This window comes from Drosophila teissieri, chromosome 3R (assembly GCF_016746235.2).
Source record: "Drosophila teissieri strain GT53w chromosome 3R, Prin_Dtei_1.1, whole genome shotgun sequence".
Classification (NCBI taxonomy): Eukaryota; Metazoa; Arthropoda; class Insecta; order Diptera; family Drosophilidae; genus Drosophila; species Drosophila teissieri.
Window position 1 is genome coordinate 14,455,386 of NC_053032.1, and position 17,627 is coordinate 14,473,012.

The following is a 17,627-nucleotide window of genomic DNA, read 5'->3' on the forward strand; positions in this document are numbered from 1 at the left end:
AAAAACGACGGATGAGTCGGCAAACAAAGCCAACATTTGGCATGCTCGTATGTAAATTAGCCAGAAAGACAAAGTCGCAGACACTCCTCCAGCGATTGGTATAATAAATGTTTGAGCCGAGAGTAAAACACATGTAAGGCATGTGGAAATGGGATTTTAAACGCTTAAGCCGAAGTAGCTAAGCTGCTTTTGCCCCCGGTCTCCTGGTCTCCCGGTCTACCGGTCTCCAGTTCTCCATCTGCCCAGTTTTGCATAGATATCCCCGAAGTGCGGGTATCTCAGATGCTGATGAGACCCATGACGAATGCCCGGCAAATGCAAATGTAAATGCGAATGGAAACGCTCACAGCTCACAGCTCACAATACACAATGGACTTGAGTTTCCAAGGAATCGCCCCCGAGTATCGCTTGCAGTTGTTCCTGCCCCATCTATTCAGTTGTATTTCATCCCATAGAGCACGCGATCCATTAGCCACACAGATGTATCTCTTGCTGCGGTTTGTTTACGTGGCGCAGATACATCTCGCTATTTTTACATTGCATCCCGCATAACTCCGTTCAATTTCTAAACATTCCGTGTATTTCTTCTTAATTTGCTCGTTGCTCTTCTTTTTATTGAACGGCAACGGCGGGGCAGTCAGGGAATATTTATTGATGATATGACCACACCTATTTTATGGGCCAGCTCCCAGTTTTCTCAGTCGCTGCCAAAAATAGCCACAAATCCCTGGTGCTAAGTCCAAAATAAAAGCCAAGTCGGTGGGAAGTGGAAAATGTGACTGCGGCTACGGCAGCATATTGCTACTTGTGCACTCGAGGAAAAAACTTGAAAAATATTCATATAATTAACTAGGATTGAAAAGGAAAGGTATAAGCATAAACAAAATAAGAAACAAAGAGATTAAATTGATTTGCATTTTACAATTTGTGTTCCCACGATCAATGCTTATGAAGTGCAATTTTATTTTAAATATTTCCAGGCACACAGACAGGACAGATTGGTTTTAATTTATGGGTAAGCATGACTAACAATAAATTATAGTTTGGCGTTCCACTACTGTATTTTCTAATTGACTATTTCTAAATCCTATTTTCGGACTCCTTTTTCTCCCCAGTGTATTGGAAGAGGACTTCTGGGAGTGGGCGGTGGTGGGAGTTGGGTGTGCCGGCGACTGGGGCTGAGTGCACTGCCATCTCACTTGAGAATTCTCACACCTCGTGGCTGTCAGTCCAGGTTTTTCGGGATATTTGGGAGTCGGTTTATCTTGGGGGATGCGGCGCGGCGCATTCACGTGCCAGGCTTTTGATCTGTTTAGCATTCCGTGGCACATCGGAAAGTCGTAACTATTGACAAGATCTGGAGCACCACCGAGCTGCCAGGTCAATGGAGAGAAATGGCTGGGAGTCGAATGCATTTCATGCGGCACTCGTGTATTTGTTTGCATTAATTTGTATATGTTACTTTAACGATTTAATGCCCAGCACGGCACCGACCCGACGCAGATTCCATAGAATCGGGCAGGGGCATCGATTGGAGCCCAGGCACCGCCACCGAATGGGCACCCAATGGAGTTCGATCCCCCATTCTCCGTCCTCCGTCCTCCATTCTCCTTTCTCCATTCCCCAATCCCAGGTGACTGCACTCGGCGGGGATTTCGCTCTGGCTTTTTGGTTTGGTTTTGGCCGGGCGCAAATTGCTCGGGCGCTTCTTTACTACTTCCTTTCCATATCAAATTGTGTGGATATTGCGCATCAATCACTTGATAAAGAACAACAATGCAGCACTCGCATGATGAATAACATCTGCTCTGGTCGAATCTGAAATCTGAATTAAGGCGCAATGTTGTGCCGCAAATATATTGTATGACCGCCCATATATTCCCCATATACCTCCAAACTTGTGTGTGCTCGGGGAGTTTATGGAAATCCACTTGAAAAGCCGCACAGACTTATGGACTTGTTTCGTCAAAGAATAAACACATTGATTGATAAGTGAATAATTCCGGCGAGCAAATATTGTTCGATTTAATTAATTTCCCATTGGCTGTCTAGGGGCTTATTATTCATCGCGAAGGCTCATTTCCGACAGGCCTTGTTTTCCTCTGCTGGAAAAATATTTTACTTGGCTTTAATTTGCTGTGTACTAAGGTGTGATTTTTCTTAATAGGTAGCGGATGCACGCAGGAAATACAAATTTAAACAAAAATAATCAATTTACTGCTGTTTCTATTAAAACAATAAAACAAAAGCAAAATTGGGATTATCTTTTCTTAACTTTTTCGACGAAAAGCTTTTAAAAGATGCTCTTTTAAATCAAGTATTTAGGTTAAAAACACTATTAGGAAAGATCTAAGAATGATTACCTTTGATTTCCTTTGAAAGTGTATTTAAAATGAATACACAAAAGTGCAGTTTACTATTTACTTTATACATAGATACAGATTTCCATTTTAAAAGAGTACAATTAAGGGGTATCAGTACATTTTATGAGGTACAAGGTGTAGTATTTTCTCAAAATTTGAAATAACAATTTAAAATGGATTCTGTCACCTTCTGGGCAATAACTTTCAATACAAGTAACCCTAATACATCGGCCCAGCTCAACTTTAACTGGCTTCTAAGAGCGATGGAAATCCCAACAATGTCCGCGAATATTTGCCAAAACGATTATTCATCTGTTAAGCAGGGAGTATCCGCTGCCGATATGGAACATGGTGTAATCGTGTCTAGCTCTAATTACTTTTACAGCGACAACTTTTATCGCCCATCGCAGCGAATATCTCCGGATTGAGGGGCAATCTTTACGCATAAATAAGCAGAAAGTGGGTGGTGGGCGGTGGGTGGCTTTGGTGGCGGCCTGTAAGGAGAGGAAATTTGTCAATACAAGTTTTAGTAGTGGACTTTTAGCTTAAAGGCGCAAGGCTAAAAGCATACGATATAGGGCGCTGTTAAGATCCGAATATCGTATGCCAAGTTTCGAGTGGCTCGCTCTTTCGGGAATTGCTCTTCGGCTGGCTGTTCGAATTTCGAGTTTCGAACTCAAATCAAAGCAGACGTCGCGAGGAAAACGCATCGACGAGTGGAACGCCGACGATGGGTATCCAGTAGATACGCGAAGCTATAACGGTACACATGTTGCTGTCGGAAAACGCGAGCGGTCCAAGTGGAAATGTAGCCCAATCCGTTCGCACCAGGGTTTCCATTTAAAGCGCTCCCTCGCACAAATACACGCACACACACCGTGACACGGACACACTCGTACACTCACACACTCGCAACGTAACGCACACCAACGCGCATTCGCACCCACACACAAGTGAAGTCGGCTCCACAAACGCACAAGTGCGGTGTATCTGTGTGAGTAGCCGTAGAAGAGGTGTTTGGCATTGTGCTCAGGATACAGGATTTGGTGGCCAAGTGCTTAATAAAACCATCATAAACCCCGAAACCGTCGAAAGTGATAAATGCAAATATACCCCTAATGAATGAATACCACCTATCGCAAAGTGTGTGGCCTCAAGAAGCCAAGCCAAATATAATCCCAACCATTGGCCAAGTGGTAATGCATCGTCGGATTAAATCTTACCGGTTTACAGCCGCACTCGAATCTCTAATGGGCCTTGTATTTACAAAAATCTCTTCAATAAACACGCAACCTCCATTGCTGGCTTAAACATGTGCTAAAAGCTATTGAAAAGTTAAACTTATGAAGTTACTCAGTGGCTTACTTACACCAATGACCTTTTAAAGTTTATTATAATATTTTATGTGCTGCCTAACAAATTCTACAAAATTTAAGAAAAATATTCATTTATAGTATGGTTCCTTTGAATATTGCATTAACATAATGGAATTTATTTAATTAATGTAAAGGAAATTCCAAACAGTTCGAAGTCTTTATATAATTGCACCCCCTCAAACCCCTAAGAACTGCTGCAAAAGTATTTAAATTATTTTGTTAAAAACCTCGACAATAACGGGCGGCTGAATGGTCTGTCTGAAACCTCAAGGATTAGCCATGGAAAAAGAAACATTTATAAAAGCGGAAAAAATCTTATGAAAATCCCGGCAGACTAAAATAGCAACAGACGCCGCGGCTGACTTTGAAAATCGCTCCACTCAACTCCGGCTCCAAGCTCTCTTCTCCCAGTTCCCAGTTCCCAGTTCCTAGCTCCCAGCTCCAGTTGCCACCACTTCAGCGGATCCACTCCACTCGAAGGAAGGGCTGGCTGCTCGGTTTGCGGTGCCGTGCCTCGAGTTCGTCGATAATTGGAATTTACGACTGTGGCATACAAAAAAAAAGCAGAGAGAAGGAATACGGACTACAAGGCTGCAAGGATATGGCCTCGGCACGGGCGTCGTTGTTTGGTGACTCGTTGCCATTCCTCCCCCCGATCCCTGAACCGCTTCCACTTCCACTCCCATCCCGACCGCTTCCCCAATCATTCGAAATGCCCCTTTAGCCCGGCCCTTCGATAGTCGGGCGCCGTGTAAATATTTTTTTGTCGTCGCTCCCTGTGCGGTTCAGTTCAATTGGCCCTGTCAGTGGCAGGCGCGCTGATTTGTTATGGTAATAGTTGTCAAAACGAGAGCAGATTCGAGAGATCCTCCACGGCACTTGATTACACTTGGCCACAATGACAAACGTGCGGATAGTGCATATATCTATATATATGTATATATAGATATGTAGTAGTATATGAAGTGCGAGCTTAACGAAATCCAAACTAAATTGCCAAAGGAGGTGCGAAACGTAAATCTTGGCCAATTAGGAGTGCAATTGGTTTTTGTGCGAGTTTCAAGTTCGTTAAGAGGTTCGCGTTTCTCAACCATCTATCTCTCTCGGTTTCATCGCAGATTTATCCGTTCAGACGGCGTGTCTGTGGCTCATTAGAGGGAAAAACTAGCTGGCCAGCAAAATAAAACAAAATAACCAATCCAATCCAAACCAAACCAAAGGCAAAATCGAAATCAACAAAGCGAAGCAAACTGTAGCAGGGCAATATAAAAACAACATGGAATATTGAATGAAATCGGCCGGCATATATGCACATACATTAGCAGGTGAGTTATCTGGCTGCTTATTTCCCTCAAAATTTATGCTCATGCATATCTGCATAATCGCAAATTAAGCTACATAATTAATAAGCCAGGAGCCACAGCCTCATCGCTGTCACTCGGCGTTGATGTAGCACTTTAGGGAGGCTAACTGCCGTTGCCTTGCCTTTGCTTCTGGCCATCTTCCTACTCGCATATCGGGTTATACTATATAGGCGGCTAAAGGCTATGGCACATGTGTACGTGCCACTGCTTTCCGAAAAGTATCGATGTCTGTAATCTTAATTAGCAACACCACAGCAACCGGCAACAGAGACAACATCGGCAACTTCGGCAACCCAGCAAACGGGGCTCACAAACATCTTTTAGCATTTCAAGCATGGCGTATCCGTGCACCGCTGCCTTTTCCTCAGCTTTCCTGTGCACTGCAAGAAATTTATGGTTTATTTTGATCAATTTATCGTACTTCAAAATAAGCAAATGCCAGGGTGTCTAGAACAATAGCCGAAATCCACTGGTACCATTGTGTTCTTGACCATAAAATGAAACCAGTTTTAGCGCATAAAAGTCAAAAGTAGAAAAATCATCTTTGGAGATTAGAATTGTTTATAACTTTGTTAAAATACGATTCAAAAAAATTCCGTTTTACCATATTGAAATAATATTAGTTAAATTAAATTAGTCAGACAAAATAAGCATTCAGTTTATCGAACTTTAATGCTGACAAAACTATGAATTTGCATTGATAAATTATTCATAGAGATACTCTTACTTAAATATGTTTTACCTATTTTATTTTAATAGCATTTTGGTCAGCCTAGGGTAATATTTTTCCGAGTGTGGGGCTTTTTTCTGGCTATTTCTCACAAAAATCACATTACATCGAATGCCGAAACCGGTTTCGGTTGATTTCTTGTCATATTTCGTGTAGAAGCTAAAGGTGTTTTGTACAAATGGTCAGCAAACTAAACAAACCACAGTCGCCGGCCAGCTCACGACCGGCTGCCCATCAAAGAGTTATTTATACTTATTAATGCCGACGATGAGTCCGAGGGGTCCGGACTCCGGAGCCCCACTCACCTCCAGTTCCCCGCAGATAGTCGTACGACATCCCTAGTTATAGTTCGTTGGAGTATGCAAATATCTTTGATCTGCTTTCAGGCTGAAAAATTCGCACCTCCATGTGCGAACAAAGCGCCCATGGGGCCACCGATTTGAGTGCATAGGAAATCAAGTTTACGACTTCTGCGGATTCTCTGCTGGGAGAAAGGGTAATATATTTGGCGGGGGCTGACGGTTTAATTGCTTCCATTAGAAATCGCTTAGCGACTTTAAGTGGCAGCCAGCGGACAGGAAATTGAAATTACAGGTGTACATCTGAATTCCTGTTTATGATTGGATGAGTTGTAAGATGAGTTGTTGGCCCTTTCGAATTTGAATGCGACACCTTCGGCCAAACAATCGGAGAAGCACTTTGTTTGCCTTACAGACGCTTTTTGTAAGCTGAAAATATTATTTCATTATTTGTAAAGTAAAAACGAGATAAATAATTAATAAATCAACGCATCCATTGTTTATTCTATGTGGCAAAAAAAACAGATAAAAGCTAATGAATTTTAAATATCGAAGAATTCAAGTTCGTCGAGATAACCGGTTCTCTTTGGTGGGGTCAGTTTGTCAGCATTCAAAAGACTTTGTTGGAATTGACCAAAAGTGGCTAACAAAGGCAGAACTAAAAGGGCCAAAAAGGGGCCCAAAAATACCCTTGGAAATCCATCAAAATAAAGGTAGTTGGGTGATTTAAAAGATACATGTAATTAATAGGCACTTGATTGATATGATTGTATTTCGCTTTAATTTTTGAATATTTTATTGCCTGCCATAGTTCTTAATATATCTATGAATTCGATGAAATAGTCATTAGACCTCGGTTCAGGGTATCTTTGTAACCTATCCCTATCATAACCGTCTTGAATCTCAAGTCTCTGGGCCAAGTGTTTGTCTATCACATTCATAGGCAAATTGCGGACGGCATATTTATGCGTAGCTCTTCTTTTCGACCAGGGGAAACGGAATATCGTAATAATTAATTAAGTTATAACATTAAATGCCCATAAAGGGGCATTAGGCCCATAACTTTGAGTGGACATATGAGCATGAGCTATGCCACTTGTCTGGAATCTCGGGTATTTGTTGGAGAAATACCCATAACTCTTTACCCTTTGTTATCGTTGAGGGCGATCTCAGCCGTAGATGGGGGCATCTTGGCCATATGCCTGGCATTCCAGCCATCAGCATCATCATCTTTTACGACTCCAACTGACTGGCCAATCAGGGACAGACTTTCTTGGCTACTATCCGCACAGCTCACTTCAATTTTCTCGCCCTGTCAGTTTTGATTTTTTGGTTTTGGGTTTTGGGTTTTTGGCAATGTCCGCCATGTGCCAAAACAAATGACTTCACATTTTTAAAGATATTACGTTGACATACAGCGCCGCAAATTGAGTGAGTTGTCCGCAAGTGCGTCATGAATTCCAACGTGGCCATGAGCTAAGAGCCCCATTCCTCGGATGAGGTATGAATAAGTATTTCTAGGAGCAGACATTCGCCGTGATTACCTCCATAAAGCTGTTAGTTACACTTAACTGACTTTCTAAAGAGACTCCATAACATTGCGAAAATGAGTGGGACGTGTTGATCCCAGAACGCATTGTTCTCTTAAACACATTTGATTTATTAGCGAGATGAATGGAATTGACATCGGTTATTAATTGAGCTTCGGCAGACAAAAGGCACGTTAACAAAAAATTATTTAAATTTATGCCCTTGAAGCTGACCAAATAAAGTTTACCAATCGTTTTGATCGTTCTAATAGTCTTTTGCATATGGGAACCTTTTTGAATGCATCGTAAAACATTTTCATTGCAAATTGAGTGCTCGAATTGGGGCTTATTAATGCTACGATTCATATCTTAATTGCTTTTCCTCACAGGAATATTCGAAATGTTTCAGCTTCATTGATGGTAAATGGAGTTGAAGGTGAAAGACCTTTCGCTATCTGGTCCACAAATATAATGCGTTCCAATTATTCACAAAGGCCACGTGATAGCACGTTTAAATTTTAAAGATCCCGAAAATTGGTTCATGAAAAGTTCATTTCTATTCATTGAGAGCGGGTATTTTCAGTATTGTCCTCGCACTATGCATTTAATTTTATTTGTTTTGCAACTTTATTAGATTCTTTAGTGACAGGTAGGAATGTTTAAAATAATTGTCGAATTACAATATGAGTTTCATAGGAAGGGAATCAAGTTATTATAATTGCTCAAACAAATATGATTTATATTATTGAATTCCTTAAGCCAGAGTGTGGGCGATGCTTGTGCTCAAGCCACTAATTTTATTCGTATAAGCTGATGTATTAGAAAATAAATAAGCCTGTGATTTTCATATATCAGCGTAGTAACTTATGACTTGAACTATTGCATTGTGCAGCTAAAGGACAACGAATTCCCTAGTTCGCCCACAAACTCAGCATCATGGATGAAAGTGCGATAATCTATCAAATGCTATGATAAAGGTCAAGGGAGGAGTCTTAGCAAGCGATTAGTTTGAGTAAACGAGAAAACGAAAATCATGCATCACGACGAGACATACCAAGTAGTTTGTCGACTGATTGAAAGGGAGGACCTGGAGGATCGGAAGCCGTGCTGCCGGAGAAAGCCTACTGCGCCCCATCCATTCCCCAGTCCGAATGCCTGGAGGCAGTTGCTCCTCCTTCCCCTGCTCATGCTGTCTGGGATCAGCCAGGTGTGCAGCACATACGTAGAGCAGGATGAGCTCATGCAGAATCTGGACCGACCGGTTCCACTCACCACTGTGCAGGGTGTCCTTGGACGACAGGCGATGCTGCCCTGCGATATCTCGCCGCAGGAGCGGGACGACGCCGTCTATATGGTCCTGTGGTTCCGCGAGGGCGATGGCGAGCCCATCTACAAGTAAGTTCGAGATTACAGCAAGATTCAAATCCAAATACATGATAAATCAAAGAAACAAGTTCATTTTACTACTACAACCATAAAAAGCGCAAAGAGCTAACCCTTGGGCATAATTGGATGTTGTGTTAACAATGTGTTTTTTTGATTTATCCCTGCAATGCACATTTAAAAGTAGAAATGTACATAAAACCATTTTCATTCAAATTTCGCTGCAATTCCAAAACACCGACCGATTATTTGGTTAATAAGTAACTTTTTTTCGATGAATTAAACAAGGTTCTGATTTAATATCATTTTCGTTAAAACCTCTCCATTTAAAGTTTCGACGTGCGGGGCCGGCAGTTTGGACAGGCGCGTTTGTGGTCCTCGCCCACGGCCTTCGGCACCCGCGCCCACTTCAGCAGCACAACCCATCCCGCCCAGCTGAAGATCGACAACATCCGGATCGAGGACGAAGGCGTCTACCGGTGTCGCGTCGACTTCCGCAACTCGCCCACCCGGAATCTCAAGATCAACCTCACCGTCATCGTCCCCCCGGACAGACCCGTAATCTATGGCCAAAACAGGCACGAGAAGGCCGGAAATGTGGAGTCCTTCAGCGAGGGCAACGACATTGTCCTGTCCTGCGAGGTTTCAGGAGGTAAGCGATTTTGGCTGCAATTGGAAAGCATGCGCTCTATGCACAGACAGTAAAATATTGTGAATTATGTAAGCTAGGCTGTCAACTGTCTCTTAAGTTGGTTTCAAGTCAAGTTAGATAAAAAGCACAACGAAATAATACTGAATGACAACTTCAGCATGTTTTGGTCAATCCTATAAAAGAGACAAAATATAAATGAGCTGTACATTTAATGAAGGCAGAAATTACTTAGCGTGCTTAAGGACAGTTTGTTCTTGCCTTAGATTTCTTTTTCATATTTTCCAACCTTTTAAAGGTAAATAATTCATTCACCTGCATCCATTATTGATTGAACCCAACAAATTTCAGGTCGGCCGCGACCCAATGTCACCTGGTACTTGGACAACACGGCCATTGACGAGTCCTTCGAGCAGCGTCCTGATGGCAAGACCATTAACCACCTGTCGTACCCAAATGTGGGCAGGCAGCACCTCAATTCCCGGCTAATGTGCGTGGCCAGCAACACGAACCTGACGCCACCCAACAACCGGGTGGTCATCCTGGACGTGAACCGTGAGTGAATGCCTCAAGGATATGCTAATTAAGTGCTAATGATAATGGCTCTCTCCTGTACCGCAGTGAAACCCATCGCCGTGCACATACTCACCAAGGATCGATTCGTGTCCGCGGATCGCACCTACGACGTGGAGTGCAAGAGTTCCGGATCGAAGCCGCCGGCACTCATCACGTGGTGGAAAGGCAGCAAGCAGCTGAAGAAGCTCACCAAGAATGTAAGCCCAGACTCGTAAATGGCCAGAGTCGTGAATGCGCCCAGTCGCAAACTCATTAATTAAACACAAATTAATATTGTTTGTTGTGTGCGTCGCTTATAATTGCCACAAATTTCCTTTCCATTTTCGCCGGGTTTCGCCGTGGCCTTGGCTCGATTTTCTTTACTTTTCTCACTTTCCGTTCCGTTGCGTTCCGTTCGGTTACTTTCGGTTACTTTCGGTCCGCTTCCGTTTCATTATTCATTTCCTAATGGACTCTGTTTGCGTTTCTTTTTTAGTTTAATGAACCCGATAATCAATCTCTAAGTATACTGACGTTTACGCCCGGACGCGAGGACGATGGCAAATATTTAACATGTCGGGCAGAAAATCAATTCATCGACGGCAGCGCCATCGAGGACAAATGGCGACTCATTGTCCACTGTAAGCAAAAGATGCGGAAAGCGCCGAGAGCGGGTGGAGTCTAATTGCAAAAAAATCGTTTCTCCCATGTGTCCACAGACCAGCCGACCACCACGCTCAAGATTGGCTCCTCGCTGAATCCCGACGACATCAAGGAGGGCGACGATGCGTACTTCGAGTGCATTGTGCTGGCGAACCCGAAGCCCTACAAGATGTCCTGGTTCCATAACGTAAGCATGTCCCTGAGTAATGGGTAATGGGTGTCAAAAACTCCAATCACTGCAAGAAAGTGCAGACAGAAAATTAGAAACAAAGCCCAGATTATAAATAAAAGTCCGCAAAAAAGAAGATTCGTTCATAGAATACCTTTCCAGGTAATACAGTATTTCACATAAATATCACTATAATTCCAAGTGTTAATTGTTATGTACCACATCAAATGGTGTGATATAAACAATGAATTAGCACTTTACCAGAGTCATGCTAAAAGAATGAATCTTAAATCGCTCATACGCCCTCTAGGTCAGATGTTATATTATTCTAGGCTCAGTGTCTTACGTGCTTTTCGTCTCTTTTTCTTCCTGTGCAGGGCAAGGAGTTGCAGCACAACATATCCGCTGGCGTCATCCTGTCGGATCAGTCGCTGGTCCTGCAGAGCGTCTCACGTGCCTCGGCCGGCGACTACACCTGCCTGGCTGTCAACTCGGAGGGCAAGGGCCCCAGTAATCCGGTCACATTGCGCATACGCTGTAAGTAAATCGCAGCCAAATCCCAGCCGTGCCCACCCGAAACGGCACCCCCCACCGCCGACCGCCCACCGCCCCTTGGACACCATCGAAGTTAGCCAAGTTTGGCTTTGAACTAACGTCTCTGTAATTTCCAATTTAATCCTTGAGTTTGAATGGCTCTTAATGTATTTAGAGTACGGGGCTCAGTGTTATATTCTGGCCGAGAGCCAAGAACAAAGGCAGAGTAGGTGTGTCGGCCCCAGTCCCCTGCACATAACCATTCTCCTCCTGAATCCCATACCCGCAGCTCTTACGACTCACGTTAATGACCAAGATTATGGCGCAATGAATGCATAGCCTTGGCACTTGCCAGGCCTCCTCCTCGGAATTCTCTGAATCTGAATCTGGCTCGGGCTCTGGCTCTGGCCCTGGCACCGAGTGATATTCCAAATGACCGGGGGATGGGTGCGATTCTGCCCCCTGGCTTAGGCATCGCCATGCCCGAAATGCGCCAGCCAAATTCGAAAATCGGTATTAATTCAGGCCGTTTAAGGTCTATTACTGGGAGAAAACAGTTTAGTTATTACGATGGCCCACATAGAGAGCCAGATTATTTTGGCTCATTAGTTGGCAAGGCTTCTCAATTTCTTACAGTATTCATTTGATTTTGTTCATGCACTTAAGAGCTATACAGAATAGTGTATATTACTATTTCAATCAGATCTGATTAAATATCGCTTTATTATAACGAACGTTTTAAAGCGCTTACAAAAAAATTTCGTTAATATTTTCCTATGTATGTTGTACATTGACCCCAATTGCTTTAAGTGCATTGTTAAGCTGCATTGTCATTCCGTTCGATCCTTGTGATGGGACGTTAAATATTTCAATAAGCGCTCTAATTTCCCACTTGACTCCGATAGATGCTCCGATTTGTGCCACGGACCACGAGGAGCTGTTGGGCGCCCTCAAGCACGAGACCCTGCCCCTGAAGTGTGAGGTGGACTCCTCGCCGCCGGCGGACTCCTTCCAGTGGACCTTCAACTCGTCCGGCGAGCAGACGGAGCTGCCAGCTCGCCTGCACTCCAGCGAGGTAGGATTGTCTGAAGGACAGCCCAGCCACTGTGAATGTCTGAAAGTGCTAACTACCTGTGTATCTATATCCTTTAAGACCGGCATGTCGCGATTAAACTACACACCCAGCACGGACCTCGACTACGGCACGATTTCATGCTGGGCCAAGAACTCCATTGGCACGCAGAAGAGTCCCTGCGTGTTTCAAATTGTGGCAGCCGGTAAGCACCCAACATCACCATCATCATCATCAGCATTATCCCAGTTAATCGGGGTGGACGTAACTCTATCCGCAGGTCGGCCGTTTCCCCTGCAGAACTGCTCGGTGACCAATCAGTCGGTGGACTCACTGCAAGTCGACTGCCTGGAGGGATTCGACGGAGGTCTTCCGCAGGGATTCATGCTGGAGCTGGTCGAGCTGAACACGTTGCGTCTGGCCAGGAACATCACGGTTTCGGTAAGCTTCAGAATTGGGTTAATAAGCACGGGAATCTTAATTACCCAGCGAACCCATTAAACAACTTTATTGGCGACTTCCTCTAATCAATGGGGGTTTAAAGTAATTAATTGCCTCGCAGTGTTCAGCACAACACAGAGCAGGAGATAAGCGGATGGAAATATTGTATACTTTGGGGCTCTGTATTTACATTTTTAAGTTCCCAAAAAATAGCATAATTTGTAACTATGGAAATAAATTATTTAGTTGGATTTTGGGGCATTAAAAGCTAATGTGGATTAGACTTGCAATAATTTGAATACTTTCATAGTGGTAGGGAGTGTTTCTCTCCAAAAATCCTTCAGAGCTCTTTAAAATAATGTTAAGTTCGAATTCATATATTTTTTTATACCGAATTTGGATGCTGTGTTTCATTAAAAATGAAAATGCCAGTAAATAGGAGGAAAGGAAGTTCTGCGAATTCAAGAAGCGTGGTTGCGTTTTTAAACTTCTTCAGAAAGTAATTATAATTTTCGTTTTGTTGGTTTTCCTTCTGCCCAAAATTATTTAGCACACACCGGTGACCTTTGTGATAGACAACCTAGACCAGGCGGCCACCTATCGCATGGTGATATTCGCCGTAAATGCCAAAGGTCGTTCGGAGCCCACCATAATCGACGACATCAACTTCAAGGGCGTGGCCAAGTTCACAGGTGAGTTGCGGCTGGGGTCCAAGAACCCAAGTAATTGGGAATTTTGTGGTAATAATTTAATTGCGGCATTTCGCAGGTGCCTCGACCGGCCTCTCGATGCCCCTCTCCCCGTTCCTGGCGGGTCTGACCCTTTTCTGCGGCCTGCTGCTCGCCATCTTCTGCATCATGCTGGCGGCCATCTACCGGAGGTTCTCCAATCGGTACGGACACCGAAGCCAAGCTAACGGCTAATGGCTAATGGCTGCGGCTTTGCTCTAATGGCCCCATTTAAATTGCAGGCGCAGCGACAGCAACCTGAAGGTGGCCAAGCACACGCAGCTCACGATTCCGGCGGACTGCCAGCTGGACCCGTTGCATCCGGGCGTTCAGACGGACGGACCCGGCAACCACCAGCCGCACCACAGCCTCCTGCCCCTCAACTGTGATGGTCGCAACGCGGTCGACTGCGGCGCCCTCGGGGACGTGGGCGTGGGCGTGGGAGGTGTGGGCATGGGCCTTGACGGCGGGATGAAGGGCAGCTCGCCCATTGGCCTGATGGCCTTGCCCGGCGACACACTCCGCTCAAATGCAAGGAACCGGCACAGTCCCATGGCCGATCAGGCCGATATAGACGACACCGATCCCGATGTTATACCAAATCAGTATGGTGAGTGCCTATCGCCTGCTGGAACTTCCTTTTAGCTGGATAGTCAAGTACTCTATTGATGTTGCCTTACAATTTACCTTGTTAGTTATGAAAACCAACTAGTAGTTCTTGTCCCCCAAGCAATGAATATCGTTAATATCTAAATGAAATCTGTTAGAGTACCAGCACCTTCGTTGCAACTAATCCCCAGGTACTTATGCAGTTTCCTTAATTAACGCATTTGCAGAAAAACGTCCGCTGAAGAGCCTGGTGTCCCCGCCAGGATTCGCCAGTCCTTCGAATCGCCTGATGCAGCGCGATTACCTCCGGGAAACGGAGCTCACGAAGGGCGGCAATGACGTGGGCATGGGGGCGGCCGAGGGGCTGTCCAGCATCGGGCTGATGAGCAGCTCCGGGAACGAGGTGCTCCACTACACCTTCCGGCCCAGCAAGCAAATCGTGAGTATTCAAATCTGCAAATAAAGCTGGAAAAGTGCTCATAAAGTTATTGAAATAATAGACTTTTTTCTTGGTTTCTATCAAGATAAGCACCATAGATAACTTTTTAATATCTATGAAATAAACCTTCGCCAAGAGAAAATCACAATTTGAAATAAGTTTATATCAATAACTTTGAGCTAGATATTTTGCCAGCTTAGGCTTCAAGCTTTTGGTGCTGGTTACATCATACATTCTCTCATGGTGTTCCTTGTGGGGCTTTCCTCTCATGCACTCTTCTTCCCTCCGAAAATCGCACTCCATACAGAGCTATGCTACACTGAACAAAAAGGGCATCACCACCTGCAGTCCGCCGCTGGGTTCGCTGAACTACAGTGTGAGCACCTCCACGCCCACGTCCTCCTACCACCTGACGCCCCAGCCCATGGAGGTCAGTCTGCTGAGTCCGAACAATCCGTCGGTGACGTCGTCGCTGAGCGAGTACCGATTTCGCACCGGGCCAGAGATCGTCACCACCTCGAATCGCATACAGGAAAGTTGTATATAAAGCTCCCGCACCCATACTTACTTCTGAGTGTACAAAAATCCAAATGATATAGAGTGGCAAATGTATTAATACATGAGTATCGTACCGCATCGTATCGAATAATATCCTAGCAGCTAGACGTATTTATTCGCATGGTTTGAGGAAAGACTTCTCCTAGCTCGTAAGCATCTTGTGTACTTAATGCAATGCCAAAAGTGTAACTGCAATACACTCGTTTTGTAAATAATCGTTGTCATCTGTTGTTGTAATTAAGCCAAGCCAGATAAGGAATATATATTCTCGCGGAGAGAGAGGAGTGAACGAAACTACTTCTAAAGAACATATCGTTTAACGTTTCACCCACACCCTATCCAATATCCCATATCCCATATCCGATATCCTATACCCTAGAACCCAGATCCAAGTCCCTTATACCCAATAACCTATCCTATTCCGAAAAACAAACGCTGTCAACTTAACATATCGCCGACATCCTAACGCTCGCTAAGCTAACCCGAGATCATCGTTGTGCGCAAAAAATGCAAGAAACATAAGCAAACTGAGCAGGCCGATTGCAACTAATTTACGCCATATTTAGTATACCAATAAACGAATATATATCCATTTAATCTGAACAGGACCTGCACTCTTCCAGAGTTCCCGGCAGAGTACTGCGGGAGTCGCATTTGTGAGAATATCATGTCCATATCCTCTATGAAAGTATTACCTATTGATTTTCGTTTCGATTAACTCGAGTGTTTAAGTGTAGCTACCACATACGTGTATTTAACTAGACCTAAGTAGTCCTAATTAGCGGTCTAAGCGATATGTACATACATGATTATACAGAAGGCCACAACTCTCCGGCACTCCGCTATTCCGGCATTCCGGAACTCAGCTACTCCGGTACGCCGGTACTATGGCACTCCTCCACTCCTCGACTTCTCCACTCCGGTTCGCCGAGATTCTCCCTGTAATTTGAAATTGTCTAACCGCTCCGAACCGGCAACTGTATATAACATAGTTCATAATTTATTGTGAGGACGAAATGTGCCGTTCGCTCCGATGTACGTTGTGTTGCCCCCATCTAGGATTAAATTAAGCATTTATAGAACAATTGCAACGCCGCAACATATGTACAAAATCTTCGGAGCGATCCGAAGGGTGTGTGTCCCTTCCAGAGCCTCGCACTTTGGCACTCGAAACTCTCAGGCCTGAATTCTAAACTCAGGATGAGGGTACAGCGGCGTTTCTTCCCTGGAGCGGGCACCTTACAGCTTGAGGATAGTATATGTATCTGAATAAAGAGTGTATGTATCTTAGAGAATTGCTGCCACTTAATCCCGAAATGTATGCGGCGGCAGGCGATACTCGTGCGCTACGAACAGCAAACGCAAAGATTAGTATAATTTGTCAAGCCTAGTTTTTGTAACTATTAGGAGAAATATTAAATACAATTAAATTATAACTAAATGGAATCGAAGCACTGCGCACTGTGTATTCTTTTGCTGGGCAACTCGCCGCTTTAATAAGCACTTGGGCAGCAGGAGGTATTGCGGACACGAACCTAACTCCTGCGGCACTAGTACTTAGGAAAGCGAACTTGGTAAGTACATCGTACATCTAGCACTGTACATCTAGTTTAAACATCCCATATTCACCCTTGATCTCGAGACATCTTCGGGTTCCGTGGCACCACGTTCTGCAATGATAATATATAAATCAATTAGTGCGATAGTACTTTCTCTGGATCGCTGTCACAATTGACAGCTTGAAGATGCCTCCATCCGCTCGGTAAGGTTATTGTGCTCTGAACTATGCACTTCATCGTTTAGTATTTGAGTTATTAATATCTGTACGAGATACTTAACCTTCTGTGGCAGCTGTCTCATCAAAATGTTTTCCTCCCCCGAAAAATATAAATATTTCTCTACAATTTCTGTTGAATTTCTGTTCAATTTCCCGACCCTCCTCCTCTCAGTCCGTCCGTCCGTCCGCATGTAGATGTGTATCATTGCAAGTCGTGTACGGCTAGTAACCTCTTGCACATAATACATAAGTTTATTAAATTTAAATTGGCTTAATTGACCCTCATTCGTTTTCCGTTGCCCGATGCCCGCTGTCCGATGCCCGATGCCCGTATTCGCCGGCAGCGTTCAAAATTGCTCCATGACAGACGACAACGATGTGGCTACATG

The 17,627-nt window shown here is 44.3% G+C and overlaps 1 protein-coding gene across 1 annotated transcript; it reads left to right on the top strand.

Annotated features, from left to right (window-relative positions):
* Nucleotides 1-3,119: 3,119 nt before the first annotated feature.
* On the top strand, nt 3,120-16,458 carry LOC122620281 (hemicentin-1). The gene is made up of 17 exons (XM_043797666.1): nt 3,120-3,559; nt 4,858-5,064; nt 8,554-9,056; nt 9,377-9,696; nt 10,045-10,248; nt 10,315-10,466; nt 10,745-10,889; nt 10,968-11,098; nt 11,458-11,617; nt 12,520-12,689; nt 12,768-12,891; nt 12,967-13,127; nt 13,678-13,819; nt 13,896-14,019; nt 14,098-14,465; nt 14,692-14,903; nt 15,211-16,458. Exons 3-17 carry the CDS (start codon nt 8,695-8,697, stop codon nt 15,448-15,450), a joined length of 3,015 nt encoding a protein of 1,004 aa, XP_043653601.1. The 5' UTR covers nt 3,120-3,559; nt 4,858-5,064; nt 8,554-8,694; the 3' UTR covers nt 15,451-16,458.
* Nucleotides 16,459-17,627: the final 1,169 nt, after the last annotated feature.

What these genes read in the sequence shown, in the direction of transcription:
- LOC122620281 (XM_043797666.1), top strand. Translation starts at nt 8,695, where the DNA reads ATGCATCACGACGAGACATACCAAGTAGTTTGTCGACTGATTGAAAGG. An exon ending in GATGGCGAGCCCATCTACAA is followed by an intron (nt 9,057 to 9,376) that starts GTAAGTTCGAGA and finishes CTCCATTTAAAG; the next exon opens with TTTCGACGTGCGGGGCCGGC. An exon ending in TGTTATACCAAATCAGTATG is followed by an intron (nt 14,466 to 14,691) that starts GTGAGTGCCTAT and finishes ACGCATTTGCAG; the next exon opens with AAAAACGTCCGCTGAAGAGC.